The following is a 15963-nucleotide window of genomic DNA, read 5'->3' as shown; positions in this document are numbered from 1 at the left end:
CCCAGATGCCAAAAAGTCCATAAAAGGAGTAATGGAGTTGCCAAGTTATGTTAAATACTTCAAAACGACTAAAGCCATGTACTAGCTCCCAATAAGGCTAAACAGGTTATTAAAACAAGCTGCTTTGCATTTCGGCGTGATTGTAACAACTAATTAGATGGCAATCAGGTTAGTTTACTGAAGATGCAAAAACTACACTGAAGTTTGTATAACAGGCAATCTTTCGTATCATGGCTTCACAGAAAACAATAAAAAGGACTCCCTGAGGTTGAAAAAGAGCACTCTTTTCCCTTCATTATTTAAGATCAGGACAAATTTATAAAACAGGAAAAGAATTAGCTCAATTCCCTCGGCCTACAGAGTAAAACATCTACTCTGTTTTGGTCTTTTTCACTTCTTACACTCTCATATGAAGTCAATTTACAGACTTCCATCAAGCCCTTAGAGACCTTTTTGTACTATCCATGACAAGTTACTGATGTCATCTCTGCACTTTTGACAAATTCTTAGCAGTTAACTTACAAGGCAGTTAAGATTTTTGTTCAAATACAATACAGCTAGAATAGCACCATATACTCAAATATTTATGAAGCATTTATTGAGTGGAAGATAAAAAGCACAAAGCATAATTATAAAATATTCTCCCCTGCCACCATAAAAAGAAAAATTTAAAGGCTTACAGAATACAGCATAAGAAAACATGACCAAAGCAAAAACAGTAAGGACTAAAGAAGGGAGGAAGGGGAAATAACAGCATGAACTAAATATGACCCAGAAGAGCCTTGAGGGATGGTCAGGCATATAAAGACAAATGGGGTAGGGTTAACGGGTGGAGATCAGGGGCACAACAGGAGGAAATATAGCTGATACAGAAACCTGAAAGGAAAAGCCAGCAGAGCACCTGTACAGGACTCTTCAGAAAGTAGCATGCACGTGTGTAAAAAACAACTTAGTTTCTCAAACATTAGAGAAACTGCATAAGGATGTTTCTTGGTAAGTATAAAGAAGACAAGTCCTAGCATGCAGAATTCAAATATGTGAACTGTCTTAAAGAGGAAAAGTTAAAGAATAAGTCAAACTCATTACCTTTTCAAGAGTTACAACTTTAGAGAATAACAAATCATTAATCAAACCGAATCATTTGAAATCCAACCCCATTTTTCCCTTGATCTTTCCCTTCTAAGCAAATGGTATCGACATGAACAAGCCATGTCATTTTATCAAAACAGTCACCCATGTTTAAAAGAGTCTTTACGGCCAGGAACGGTGGCTCACTCCTGTAATCCCAGCACTTTGGAAGCTTGAGGTGGAGTTCAAGACCAGCCTGGCCAACATGGTGAAACCCCGTCTCTACTAAAAACACAAAAATTAGCCAGGTGTGGCGGAAACCTGTAATCCCAGCTACTCGGGAGGCGGAGGCAGCAGAATTGTTTGAACCTGGGAGGCGGAGGTTGCAGTGGGCCCAGGTCACACCACTGCACTCCAGCTGGGACGACAGAGCGAGACTCCGTCTCAAAAAATAATAATAAAAGAGTCTTTTACCTTCAAAAGATACAAGCAGAAATATTTACAGATGAAGTGATCTGTCTGGAATCTGCTTCAAAATCATCCAAAGTGGAGTACAGATGAAGATTAGCCAAAAGTTTATCATTGTTGAGGCTGGCTACATTACACTGTTCAACTTTTGTACATTTGATGATTTTCCATAATAAAAAGTTAGCAGACATTTGTACTGAGCAGCTGCCATGATAATTATCTCCTGATAGTCTGTCATATTTCACTAGCACCTCAATTTTAATAGTTTCTACCTAGCGGTGGGTGCCATTACACTAGTCCTCACTAAATCCTCCTTGTACTGAAAGTGTCACATTCACTTCTTGCTCCATTTCTGTTGCCACTGCCTAATCCAGGTCATCACTCCTCATTTTTATCTGCAGCAGACTCTTACCAGCCTTCAATATGGTTCTCGATGGGGCATCAGTGGCACTTTAGCTGAGATAATTCTTTGCTGTGGCAGACTGCCTGAACGTTACAAAACATTTGGTATCCCTGTACTCCTAGCACTAAATGCTGGCACAGCAACAAAACCACCCCACCCCCACTGGGATAACCACATTTCCTAATGCCACCCACTGTAGAGAACCACTTCTAATCCTGGATGGCAGATACATTCTCCCAACTTACCTGAGTAAACTTAGTAGCTCCCCACAGCCTACAAATTCAGTCTCCTATCATTCAAACCAGCCCTACCTTTTCCTGGCCATGCCCTAACTTCTGCCAGAGTAATCACCCTCGAAGCCATTCAGGCCCGTCTCCTTAAAACACCTGCTTCATGACAACTACTACACTTTGTTTTCCACTCTTGGAAAATCTTCCCCTTCTCCAGCCTATATCGTGGGCTTCTCAAGTCTGAGCATAAATTTTCTACTTCTAAGGAAACCACCCTTTCTCAAATCTCCGTGTCTTCTTTGGGTGGAGTTTCCTCAGTCTAAAATGCCCTTCCATCAGCCTTCCAAAATTGTATTCACCTGTGGAAGCTCATCCCTAACTGTCTCAGCCTCTCATCAAAGCCTTCCCTGAAGCGCACCTCCCCCAAGTCAAAATTAGTTGCTCCCTTTGGCTTTCACGATACCACAGGAGATGTCACTTTGTTGAACTCTTCCCCCAAGAAGACTGAGTTCTGAGAGCGAGGACTACTTCACTCAATTCTGCAACACTAGTGCCCAGAACACTCAGACGTATTCATTCAATAAATGAATTACCTCCTCAGTACAGCACTGTGTTGTTGTTGTTGTTGTTGTTTTTTGAAATTAACACATCTTCTCCCCAGATAGTCTGGTAACCATTTTAAGGTCAATTATAACATCAAGGTTTTTGTAAACGCCAGCCACCCTGCAGGCACTTGAGTACCCACTGACTCAACCAAAGGGAGTTAAAAACAACAGACTTGGTTTTAGCCATGTTTGAAAAGGAGCCCGAAGCCACCACCTTGACGCCTATTATAACCAAGAGAATATTCTGCAGTTTGGACCAATATCCTACATCAATTTCACGACGAATAGCTTCACGATACACTTTTATGGAGAAACTCACTCAATACATCAATTCCTTTACCAAGCCTTGGGTTTCTAATGAGATTTCCGCTTAATGAGTGAGTTTTTAAAAGTGTCTTTTCGGCTTTGTGACATAGGTGATCTTTCTGGGGAGCAGCCCTGGCGCGTATCTCCTTTCACCTATCCATTTTCGAGGCTTACACACAAGGGAGGGGCCACACGAATACACACTCAACACCACCTGCCGCATCGACGGTACTATGCGCCTTTCCAGAACACAGCAGCGCGCAGCCAGGCCCGGGGGAGAGGGGTCGCTCAAACAGCACCAGAGTCTGCATTCCAACTTTTCCTCCGTCAACGAGTCCATTCTCATTGTCAGTTTCTCCTTAAACGCAAACTTAAAAACAATTGGCTGAACAAGCGGGAACAAGGAAAGTCCGACTGAAAAATGAGGCGTTAAAACTTAAGGGCCGTTCCCCTTGCCGGCCTGGGCTCAAACAACAGCCGGAGCCGCGCCGCCCCGCCCCGCCCCGCCCCGGTCCCGGGAGCAGGCCGGCTGAGGGCGGCCATGGACCCCACCAAGGCTTGGGTCGCCGCGGACTCCCCCCTCGGGGCTAGGAGACGGGGACCGAGATGGGCCAGAAGCCCCCAAGCCAGCCCCACGCGAGAAGCCGGAAACACGCGCCCTCCGCCTCCTCCCACCCAAGCCTCGCGCAGTCCCAGCCCGGCCTGGGCTGGGCCAGTCGTGGGGGAAAGGGGCGGGCCTGCCCCGCCCGGGGAGCCGGAGCCTCTCCGGGGCAGGCTCCCCTTTGTCCCGGGACTCGGAGCGCCCCCTCTCCGTCCTCGCCCTGCCCCGCGGGGCCGCGGCCGGGCGCCTCACCGTGATGTTGCAGTGGAGCGTGAGTGGCGGCGGCGGCGAGTGCGGGCTGCCCGGCTGCGGCACCAGGAACTGGCAGTGCAGCTCGTCCAGCTTCCAACTGACGATGCGGAATCGCTCGTGGTTCTTGTCGAAGATGGACGCCAGGAACTTCAGCTCGGCCTTGAGCCCTGACACGGACATCTTCCCCTCATCTCCGGCGGGAGGGGCGCGGAAGGGGAGCCGGGCCCGGAGCCGCCGTCACGGCCGCGACCGCCCCGCGGGGCCGGCCTGGGCCGCGCTCTCGCGGCTCCGCCTCGTCGAGCGCGACTGGAAAATGGCGAGGGGCGCGGAAGCCTCGGCGGGTAGCTGTGTGGCGACCTGGGTGGCTGCTCCCTTTGTAACCGACTCCAGCGGCAGGAGGCGGCGGCCCGCGGCTTAAAAGGGCAACAGCGACGCCGCCCCCGCTACCGCCTGGGAAAGGGCTGCCCCCACCCCGCCCCCGTCCCTCTCACCCCGGCGCGCCCTGCGCGCTCCCGTTTCAGCGCGTGCACGATGCCAGAGCGCGCGCGCGCGCTCCCGGCCGCCCCCTCCTCGCCTTGACCCAGCTCACTTCTTCCCGACCCATCTGCTCCGTTCTTCGCACCTGCGGACTGGGGGCTCGGGGCCAGCTGGCGCCCGGGCCCCAGAAGTCGGGGAGGAGCCGGAGACCCCCGCGCGGCCCCGCCGCCGGCCTGGAGCCGGACACGTGCGCGGCGGATCGCGCCGGCCACGTCGGCGCCGCTGCAGACTCGCGCCAGCCCCTGGGGGCGGCTCCTCAGCTTGGCGCTCGGCGCGGCACCCGCTAACCTCACTGGGGGGACTTCGTGGGAGACGAGGGTGCGGCCCACCCAGCGTTACCTCCGCTACTTTCACCCTAGTCCGAGCCACCGCTTCGCTAGGCTGGGTTCCTATGAGGACCTTCTCACCGGACTCGCTTCTCCCGCCTTTGCTCTCAAACCATCCATTTACCCAAGACGATGGTTTAGCCCCTGCAGGCTATTTCCTAGAGGTGTCCCATGATTTTATCCCTTCCCTTAGCTACCACCTGTGTTCACTCTGCCGTATATAGTCTCTCTCTCCCCGCTTTCCTCATTTTGCCTTGTTTCCCAAGCTTAAGATAACCCTCCCCACCCCCACCCCCATCCCCATGGAGCTAGGGCTGCCCACTATTTTCATTAAACTCTTAGCTCAAATATCATCTCCGGCACCCCCCACCACTACCCAATTTCAAATAGTCACCCTGTGTCACATCGTCCTGTGCTTAGTTTTTGTTGGGCACCTGTGACTAACTGATCTCTAACCCATTTATTCCTTGTCTCTGCCCTGTGTTAATGTGTTCAGAGCTGTATCCCCAGGACCTAGAACAAGACCTGTTATATAGTAGAAACCTGGTATGATTGAATTGAATGCTCTCGCTCTTATCTGGAATCCCCACCTCTAGCACAATTCCTGGCACATTCTAGGTGCTCAAAAAATGAATAAAGGTCTGCATAGCAGTCCAAAGGAATACATCCCAATTTGGCAGACAATAGTGTGTGCAATCATAAGTGCCAGAGGCAGGACCAGCTGCATGTGCGTCCAACCTATGTGGTTGCACAGTACTCCTAGCTTAGAAGGGCACCGAGCTTGGTTTAATACTCTGGTGTCACCATTTTGAAATTCCTAATTTTTCAGAAAGGGGCTCTGCATTTTCCTTTTCCAGTCTTACCTTGAGTTACCCAACCCTGACACCTGTCTCTTTCTTCCTAATCTACAAGAGATCCCTGGGCTACTGGTCCCCTTAGATGACAAAATACAGAACAACACAGGGACACATTAAGTCTACTGAAAGTTTTTATTCCCATCTACTTCTGAGATTTTGTATCATGTTATAGTCCTTCTTAGCCTTTAAGAAGACAGATAAACTTTTCCAATTTACCTCAGTAAGTTAGTAGCTCCCCACAGCCTACAAATTCAGTCTCTTATCATTCAAACCAGCCCTAACTTTTCCTGGCCATGCCCCTTCTACCGTCTTCTACCCCAACTTCTATCTAGCCTTTAAGAAGACTAAGATTCTCACAGACCCGTTTGAGAATCTAATAAAAGCTTTGATCCATCTTCCCAGGAAAATACTTCTGCATCTAAAATTTTGTACTCATGGGGATTCATGACCCCAGCACTAGAGCTACCACACTACACACTGGGACTGGGAGAAGAAGGGGTTCCAGGCCTGAGTTTTGAGCCAGAAACAACTAGGCTGCTGTATTGGCATTATTGCTGGGTTAAGCACAGAAGTGGCTTCCACTTTATTTTTTCTTCAGTCCCCAGTTTCTTGGGACCCTAACAGGCATGGCATTCCGAGATAAGGATTTGAGACAAAGAGCAACAAACTCTTGAGAAGTTGGTATGACTTTGAGAAACAAAATTCCCTAAACAAGTTATTTAATCTGTCTAAGCTTTATTTTGTTACCTCTAGATTGCTGTGAGAAAATAGAGCTTTCTAAATTGCAAATGTTTTTACTAGTTGTGTCTCAGAAATATATACAAATATTAATTTCACAGTCGCTTTTTGAGCATCTATCTTCTGCATGCCAAGCTGTAGGACGGCTAGAAAGATACATAGATACAGTCCCTGATTTTAAGAAGCTTAACATTTAGCATCAAAAACAAAATATTGTTTCCTGATGCTTTTGGCTGCAAATAATAGAAAACTGTGATTTAATCTGCCTTGGACAATAAGGAAATAAATTACCTCACATAATAGGAAGTCCAAAGACAGAACAGTCTCCAGGATTGGTTGACCTGAGCTTTCGTGTCATCAGAAGTCCAAATTCTTTCCATCTCTTTTGTTGGGTTGAGAGCAAGGTGGCTGTAGCTGTTCTTGCAGTTCACATCCAGACATGAAAATATCCAGAGGCAGAAAGGACATTTTCTTCTATGTTTCCTTCTAACACATGGGAAGCTTTCCAAGAATCTTCCCAGCAGACTTCCCTTAGTGTGTCTTTGGCCAGAAGTGTGTCACATGCCCACCCCTAGCCAATCACAGAGAAGTAGATGGGATTACTCTGGATTTCCAACCTGCTGGGATGGAATGGTTGCTGGGGAGTCACCATAGTCCTACACAGACAAGTAAAGACAACGTCAGATCATATGTAATATGAGGTTCAAACTACTGAACTACATTTCAGGGGAGGAAAAAGCTAATTCCATGAATTATTTGCATGAAAGTAGGGCCATATTCAGAGGATATTCAAGAGCCCATTTGATTGTAGAGTACAGCAAGGGGCCAAGAGAAAAGTAAAGTTGAGATATTATTTTTGATCAGATTTTGCGCCCTGAAATACCATGCCAGGGACTATAGTGTAATAGTTTCATTTGGTGAGAGAGGTCACTTTTTTTTTTTTTTTCCCCGAGACGGAGTCTCGCTCTGTCACCAGGCTGGAGTGCAGTGGCACAATCTCAGCTCACTGTAACCTCTGCCTCCTGGGTTCAAGTGATTCTCCTGCCTCAGCTTCCCAAGTAGCTGGGACTACAGGCATGCACCACCGCGCCCAGCTAATTTTTGTATTTTCACTAGAGACAGCGTTTCACCATGTTGGCCAGGATGGTCTCGATCTCCTGACCTCATGATTTGCCTGCTTTGGCCTCCCAAAATTCTGGGATTACAGGCATGAGCCACCACGCCTGGGCAAAAGTCATCACTTTTTTTTTTTTTTTTTTGAGATGGAGTCTCGCTCTGTCGCCCAGGCTGGAGTGCAGTGGCACGATCTTGGCTCACTGCAAACTCTGCCTCCTGGGTTCACACCGTTCTCCTGCCTCAGCTTCCCAAGTAGCTGGGACTACAGGTGCCCGCCACCACGCCCAGCTAATTTTTTTGTATTTTTAGTAGAGACAGGGTTTCACTGGAGTAATCACTTTTAAGATTAATCTGGGCCAGGTGCGGTGGCTCATACCTGTAGTCTCAGCACTCTGGGAGGCTGAGGCAGACGGATTGCTTGAGTCCAGGAGTTCGAGACCAGCCTGGCCAACATGGCGAAAACCCATCTCTACTAAAAATACAAAAAATTAGTGAGGCATGGTGGCACGTGCCTGTAGTCCAGCTACTCGGGAGGCTGAGGTGGGAGAATCACCAGAGTCCAGGGGGTCGAGGCTGCAGTGAGCCAAGATTGCACCACTGCACTCCAACCTGGGCAACCAGAGTGAGACCCTGTCTCAAAAACAACAACAACAAAAAAAGAAAGAAAGATTAATCCGGCATTCATATATAAAATGGATTATAGTGGGCTTAGAAGTATGCAGCCACCGAAAAGAAGCAAGAAACCTGGATTCTACATCTGGCCTGCCATTAATTCAATGGGGCAAGTCATACTCAGCTCTGAGGCTCCTCAGCTGCAAACAATGAAGAGCCTTTGGATCAGTCTGAGTCAAGAGTGAAAAAAATTGAAGTAGGGGAAATGGCAGTAGAAAGAACCACACTAGGGAATCAATGTGCAGTAGAACTGCTAGAGCTTAGAGATGACGGGAGGATGGAAGGAGAGAGAGGAAATTTGTTTAAAGTAACACTTTGAAATTTCTAGAGCAGATGGCAGGGAGGGAGTGATGCCATTGACACATCAAGAAAAAGATGTTGAATTTGGTGTGCTGATGGAACTTAGGCAGAGAGTTTGTATCTTAAGTTTGAAGTTTATGAGGGAAGTCGGAGCAAAGGACACATAATTGGGTCAGCCACACAGGTGGGTGATGGTGGAAGCCATGCCATAGGTGTGATCATTGAGTCACAAGGGAGGGAAGACAACCTGGGATGTTGAAGGGACCCTGAGGAAGGCTCACCATTGGTGCTTGAGTGGGAAAAGAGTCATTTGAAGTCGTCAGAGGATGACTCGTGTTGAATATTTATGGAAGGGACAAGTTAGTTCAGGACCAAGAAAAGGCCATAGGCTTTAGAGATTAGAAGGTCAGTGGTGCTTCAGAGAAAATCATTGCAGTAGAATGGTGGGCATGAGGTCAAAGTGATGTTAAAGTGAAGAGAATGTACCTAGCCTACTTTCTTGAAAAGTTTCAGGGTGTTGAGAAAGAGAAATGGAACAATGGTTTGCAATAGCAAAGCAAAGGGAAGCTTTTGTGTTTGGTTTGGTTTTTATTATAGGACAGACAGAGGTGGACTCACTATGAAATAAGCTTCAGGACCCCTAGCACTTACACAGGCCCCTTCTAAGTAAGTATTAACTTTTCCCCCCTAATTTGATATTTGTAATTTTGTATTCTTTTTTTTTTTGAAGAAGAAGACTCCCAAGATTAAATAAGCTTTAGGCCCTGAAAACCCTGGATCTGCCTCTAAGGAGAGAACCATTCACAGGCAATGAAGACTGGATACAAGAGAGGAGAAAAAGCATGCTACTGGGTCCTGGAAGAGAAGAGAAAACATGGGATAAAGAGTTACTCATAGAAAGGAATGCCCCCTCCATAGAGGATAGGGTTGGGGGAGAGAATTGGGGAAGACACAAAGAAATGTTGAGTTAGACTAGAGAGTTGTTGAGAGACCTCATACTGAATAGATAACATTAATTTCAGCAAAACAAGATTGGGGATTAGTACGATAGATAAAAACAGAAGCCAGAGGACAAAGAAGTACTAAAAAAAAAAATCTGCTTGAAAACTCTGATCATGGAGTCTCATCTAGATGCGCATAAAGGATCATGAGACTAGGATGGGTTGGGAGGCTGGAAGTCTCCAGGAAGACAGAGCAGGTTCAGTGTGAAAGGAAAAATGAGAGCTGCCACAGCCTGTACAGTGGAAGAATTTCAGACTTCAAGAACTGGAATGCATGCAGCCGTAAACAAAGAAAGAGATCATGTCTTTTGCAGGAACATGGATGGAGCTGGAGGCCATTATCCTTAGCAAACTAATGCAGGAACAGAAAACCAAATACTGCATGTTCCCACTTATAAGTGGGAGCTAAATGATAAGAACACATGGACACAAAGAAGAGAACAAAAGACAATGGGGTCTACTTGAGAGTGAAGGGTGGGAGGAGAAAGAGGATCAAAAAATATAACTATTAGGTACTGGGTTTAATACCTGGGTGATGAAATAATCTGTACAATAAACCCTATGACATGAGTTTACCTATGTAATACACCTTCACATGTACTCCTGAACCTTAAATAAAAGATTTTTTTAAAAAAGAACATGAATGTGGAAGAATGCCCAATTATATGTTCCATGCTGTTCTGGTCTAATATATTCTTTAAGGCTGTGTTCAAATGCCATCTCCTTCAGTGAGCCTTCCTTAGTCCCCTATATTGAATTTTAGTCCCTCCTTTTCCTGAATTTCCCAGTACCTTGCCTGTTACAGCACTTATTTCACTCTGCCTTGGTTATGACTAGCTGGTTTCTCATTTGTCTCCTCTGCGAGATTATGAACATCTTGTCCTAATCCTCTTCATGTCTGTAGCACATAGCCTGGTTCCTGGGACATAGAAAGCACCCACTAAATGATCATTACGTGAATATAGCCTACTGCAGGTGAAACCCGTGTAACATCCTTACTTAGAAAGACTGCAAGTAAATTGTGAGAGAAGTGATATAGTTTCACTAAAATGTCAGGGAAGTGGTGAGGACCTCTCCCTGTCTAAAGTGAGCACACATCAGCATGTGGCCACTAGGCCCAGACAACCACAGCGCTACCCAGGAGGCACAGGAAACTGAGCCCATCCCTGTTGAAATGAACAAGTGACTCATTATTCAACTGCAGCCAACTCAGCCAGAAAGTTTTTCTAAGCTACAATTTTCACAAGTTTGGACTCTGGCTTATAACAAAACTCCTATCTTTGATTTTAGTTTTATTTAGCAACACTCATCGTTTCTCTCTTGCCCGTATTATAAAGGGCTTTCAGACCAAGGTGTAAACATCTTGAAGTGGTATGAATCTGGGATATATGCATATAAATGTTATTCTGGGGAGAAGGTCTAAAGCACCACTGTCCAATAGAACTTTCTTCAATGATGGAAAGGTTCTATGCCTGCCAATATATGGTAGCCACTAGCCTCAGGTGGTTACTGAGCACTTGAAAAGTGGTTAGTGTGACTAAGGAACTGAATTTTGTATATGTGCTGCCTAAGCAAGCACTGTGGAACTGAATTTTGATTTTATTTAATTGTAATTAATTTAAATTTAAGTAGCCATGTGTGACTGCTGCCTACCATATTGGATAGCACAACACTAGATAATTCTATCATTTTATAATAATATCACAGAGAGCTTGATATAGCCATGTCCATCCTTCCTTACCCCTTGCGAGCAGTGACGAGATGTTACTAATTATATCCTCAGTGCTTAACACATACTTGCCTGACACATACTCAGTTCATAATAAATGTTTGTTAAATGAATGAACAAAAAAAGAAATTTCACATTTTCTTTGAACTTAGTTTTCCCATTTCCAGAATACAGAGGGTGTGTTCTGAGATTTCTTCTGGCTCAAAAAAAAAAAAAAAAGATTCTCTTTAAAAATATTTATTTGTTCAACATATATTTATTGAGCACCTGCTATGTCCTAAACTACTTCTTCTTTGTAGCAACTTAGGAAATTATCATGCCCCTAAATAACTGAGTTTCAGAAAAGGGAAGTAATTTGCTTTAGATTATGCAATAAATAACTGATAAAGCCAAAGTTTTAACTCAGGTCTGTCTGTTTCCACCACACTGCTGCTTCTATATAAATTACAATGTTTAATGTAAATATTATAGATAAATATAAAATAGCAAATAAATTAGCATTGAGTGGGCAGGGTGGCATAGGAACTTCACTGGATTGGAATATGTATCTTCCTCTTGGGAAGATCTATGGTTCTACAGATAGAGTCTTGACTGTTGAGTGAGAGACACCAGCACTTTCAGGAAGATCACCTGGGCCACTGAGAAGGAAGGATGCTCCTCCAGAGTGGGAAGCCCTCCTGACTCCAATGATGCTGATGATGGGGGCCGAGGGTATCAGCCTGGTGTCTACTGTGGTAAATTGCTAGGAACCTTTTAGAGCATTACATCCTCTCAGTCATCAGCATATGAAAGCCTCAAATGAAAGATTTTCTCCTCATCCTTCCAGTCACATTTATACAAAACATTCTTTTGGAATGTTTAAGGCTACAAACAAGTATACAAGTGTTTAAGAGGTACAAGTGAGAACATCTAGATCTTTCTAGATCTAGGTATAATATACCTTTCACCCAGTGACTTCAAATCTAAGCATGTGTCCTAGAGAACTAATTAAGCATGCACATCAAGATTTAGTTACCAGAGTGAGGGCAACAGTAAACAGTTATGAGGCAACTGGAAAATTTGAACATTAAATGTTTGATGATAATATGGAATTGTTATTTAATTTTTTTAGATGTGACAATAGTATGGCTATTACTAGCTATCTTTTTTTTTTTTTTTTTTTTTTTTGGAGATAGAGTCTCACTTTGTCACCCAGGCTGGAGTGCTATAGTGTGATCATGGCTCAATGTAGCCTCGACCTCCCGGGCTCAATTGATCCTCCCACCTCAGCCTCCCAAGTAGCTGGAACTATAGGCATATGTCACCATGCCCAGCTAATATTTTTTTGGCAGAGACAGGGTCTCACTCTGTTGCCCAGGCTGGTCTCACACACCTGGGATCAAGCAATCTTCCTGCCTCAGCCTCCCAAAATGCTCAAGTGAGCTATCATGCCCAGGCTGTTATTACTATCATATTTTAAAAACGAGAGTCCTTATCTTTTAGAGATATTTATGGATGAAATAAAACCACAAGTATTTTCTTGAAATATTTATTTCAGCTCTTTTTTTTTTTTTTTTTTTTGAGATGGGGGGGTCTCACTCTGTTGCCAGGCTGGAGTGCAGTGGTGCAATCTCGGCTCACTGCAATCTCTGCCTCCTGGGTTCAAGCCATTCTCCTGCCTCAGCCTCTTGAGTAGCTGGGATTACAGGTGCAAACAACCACACCCAGCTAATTTTTGTATTTTTAGTAGTGACGGGGTTTCACCATGTTTGCCAGGATGGTCTTGATGTCCTGACCTCGTGATCCTTCCACCTCGGCCTCCCAAAGTGTTGGGATTACAGGCGTGAGCTACCGTGCCCAGCCCCAGCTATTTTTATAATAGTAAAAGAAAGGACCCAGAGTCTTAGAATTGGATGTACCATACATTTTGGTACAACCATACAATGAAATATAATACAGTCATTAAACGAGGTTGTGTATATATCTGGAAGGATACACCAAAATGTTAACAGTGGTCATTTCTTCGTAGTGACTTTTTAGGTGATCTCAATTTTCTATCTGCTTCTTTATATTTTTTGAAATATTTGTATTGGGTTATTTATGTAATTAACATAAATATATGATTTTAAATTGGTTTATAGACATTTAAGATAGAGAGAGGTAAATCAGAGAGGAATTTTGCAAAGAAATTTTAAAGGCCCAGTAAATATGTGGCTGTTGTTTCTTCTATCACAAAAAGACACCTGAAATAGATGCTGCTCAAGGTTGAATTACAAACACTTAAACTTCAGGGCCCATGACAAAAAGCCAATTTAACTGACACTTTTGATGTTTTATTTTCCATTAGGAGAATTCCTGCTCCCTAGATCAAGCTAAGCGAGGGCTTTGGGTTTAGATTACAAGGTCTTACATAGGGTTTCCTCCTCTGGTTTATTTGTTGGTCTTTCATTTAGCCTGTGGTCCTTCTCTGCAGAGCCACTGCAGTGTTAATCAAGACCTCCTCCTGCTCATACTCCAGGGCTTCAAGGTAGTGCTATGTGCAGGATGAATTTATGGAAATTCAGTCTTGATTTCATGTTTGGAGTTTACCATAATCATTAATGCACTATAGAACTTTGACTAGCCAACGGGCCTAGAATCTATAGTCATCTCCCTTGTTACATTTAGGTCTCATCCTGCAAGATATAAAAAATGAAGTGTAACAAGCCCAGTCCTTCAGACCTAATGGACCAAGGGGAAGATAACCTGGCTCACTCAAGACGGGGTGTTTTTAACATTTACAAACATGCTTCTCCTGCTAAAAGCCTTGGGCTCCACTTAATGATGATGAAAATAAAACCTGGAAAAAGACTGTTTGTGGTAGAAAATCAGAGAAGTGGTTGGGGGACTGGGGGCAGATTCTGGCTCCTTTGGTCACTCCCCATAGAACAGGTGTCCAGTAACATACTCTAATGAAGCCTTGGTTTCTTTGTGTGTCAAGAGGTGTGTAGGATAGACAGGGTTCACATTTGTATCATTCAAACACTTGCTTAGTTTCAACAATGTGAAAGGCAGTTGCACATAGCTCTAGAGACAATAAAGGTCAAGAAGCTTATAGTCTTAAGGGCAGAACAAACATGAACACCAAAAAGATCAATGTGAGAACTGGATGATAAATAATATGTTTTTTTCCTGCCTTTTTTTTTTTTTTTTTTTTTTTAAGATGGAGTCTCGCTCTGTCATCCAGGCTGGAGTGGCACAATCTGGGCTCACTACAAGCTCCGCCTCCCAGGTTCAAGTGATTCTCCTGCCTCAGCCTCCTGAGTAGCTGGGATTACAGGCGCCCGCCATCACGCCTGGCTAATTTTTGTATTTTTAGTAGAGACGAGGTTTCACCGTGTTGGCTAGGCTGGTCTCAAACTCCTGACCTCAGGTGATCTGCCCACCCCAGCCTCCCACAGTGCTGGGATTACAGGTGTGAGCCACACCGCGGGCCCGTCCGGTTTTGGAATGGAGAGTGGAAGGGCAGGGGAGGCAGAAATACTTTGCCTCAATTGAAGAACTGATTTAGTTTCTACTTTCTAAATATAAGTTATGTTATTTAGTTTCCCTCTAGATTTCCAGGAAGCCCAGAGCTAGCCTTAGTTTGGGTTCTCCTAAAAGTAAATGCTGAGATACACATTCTAGTGCAAATAATTTATTTTGGAGGGGACCCCAGGAAACACACATAGAGGACTGGGAATATGAGATAGGGAAGCCAAACAGTTTACCATGTAGGCCACTGTAGCTCAGTCCCTCCAAGGACCTCTGGGGCTGTTATAGACTGTCAGTTATCCCAATCTTGGAGGAGAAAGCTAATGTGTTTATTCCCCAACTCCCTATTCGTTATTGGTGATGGGCTGCTTCCAGGGGCATTCACCCTTTGGCATTTCCAGTTTGCATTGTGTGTGTACAAACACACCCCCATGATAGAAGGCTGCAAATATTGGCAGTCATCTCTTTGACTCTTAGTTTTGGATATTCATGGTCTCTCAGTTATTCTCCCCAACCCCAACCATTGTACCCTTCCATAGTAAGAGTTTTCAGTGGACATGGAGCTACCTAACCAGAAACTACCTTTTCTAACTTCCCTAGCCCATAAGTATGACCAAGTAGCTAAGATACGGACAATAAGGTATGCCTGGAAAGGATGCACACCGCTTCCAAGTCTTCTCTTTAAAAGGCTGGGACATACACTCTCCTACGCCCCCGACCACTTCCTGCTTCCTTCTGGTGAATAGCTGAGACCAGAGAGCCATCCTGGACTCAGTGATGGAAACCACATGTTGGTGAAGCAGTCACCTTTCCAGGTCTTGAATGTATTTCCTGACTGTTACGTAAGAGAAAAATTAACTCCTTTCTAGTTTAAACACTACATTTTGCTGTCTCTTTGTTATATCACCTTAGCTTGTACCCTAACCAACACACTCCCTTTCTCTCAGGACTGTTTTTATTTTTTCTTTTTAGCCTTATTTTATTACTCTTATTGGATTATGTCTTTTAGCAGGACTCCTAAAGAACAGTTAAACCCCTGTTATTGATATTTGCCATATTCGTGGCTGTCAATCAGACTTTAAATCATCTCTTTATTTTGGGGAATATTCTGACAAAGATAAACAAAGCCACTCATTAAAGTGGTAAAAACAGGTTTTACTCAGTAACTACTGACAGAAGGGGAAAGAATGGAGCTCCATTCCAATTTGTGCAGAGGTGCATGGGTATTTTAAAGAAAGAATGAGGGCGTAGGAGGGGGATGT

At 44.6% G+C, this 15963-nt stretch overlaps 1 protein-coding gene across 11 annotated transcripts in view; it reads right to left on the bottom strand.

The window, feature by feature from the left end:
- Positions 1-4655, bottom strand: part of UBE2Q2 (ubiquitin conjugating enzyme E2 Q2) — a 58655-nt gene extending 54000 nt beyond the window's left edge. For 5 of the 11 annotated variants that reach the window (XM_054532951.2, XM_054532952.2, XM_054532954.2 and 2 more), the window contains exons 1-2: positions 3934-4364; positions 3295-3465 (exon numbers count right to left, since the gene is read on the bottom strand). In XM_054532951.2, the coding sequence (XP_054388926.1) occupies positions 3295-3465; positions 3934-4113 (351 nt within the window). In that variant the 5' untranslated portion in view covers positions 4114-4364. Of the gene's footprint in view, positions 1-3294; positions 3466-3933 lie in introns of all 11 variants that reach the window. The other 6 variants (XM_024232681.3, XM_063716246.1, XM_063716244.1 and 3 more) reach the window with 6 other exon arrangements.
- Between the last annotated feature and the right edge of the window lie 11308 nt (positions 4656-15963).

Source organism: Pongo abelii, chromosome 16 (genome assembly GCF_028885655.2).
Source record: "Pongo abelii isolate AG06213 chromosome 16, NHGRI_mPonAbe1-v2.0_pri, whole genome shotgun sequence".
NCBI classification, from domain to species: Eukaryota; Metazoa; Chordata; class Mammalia; order Primates; family Hominidae; genus Pongo; species Pongo abelii.
Note: the sequence above shows the minus strand (reverse complement) of the source record. Positions and strands in the feature narration are given on the sequence as shown.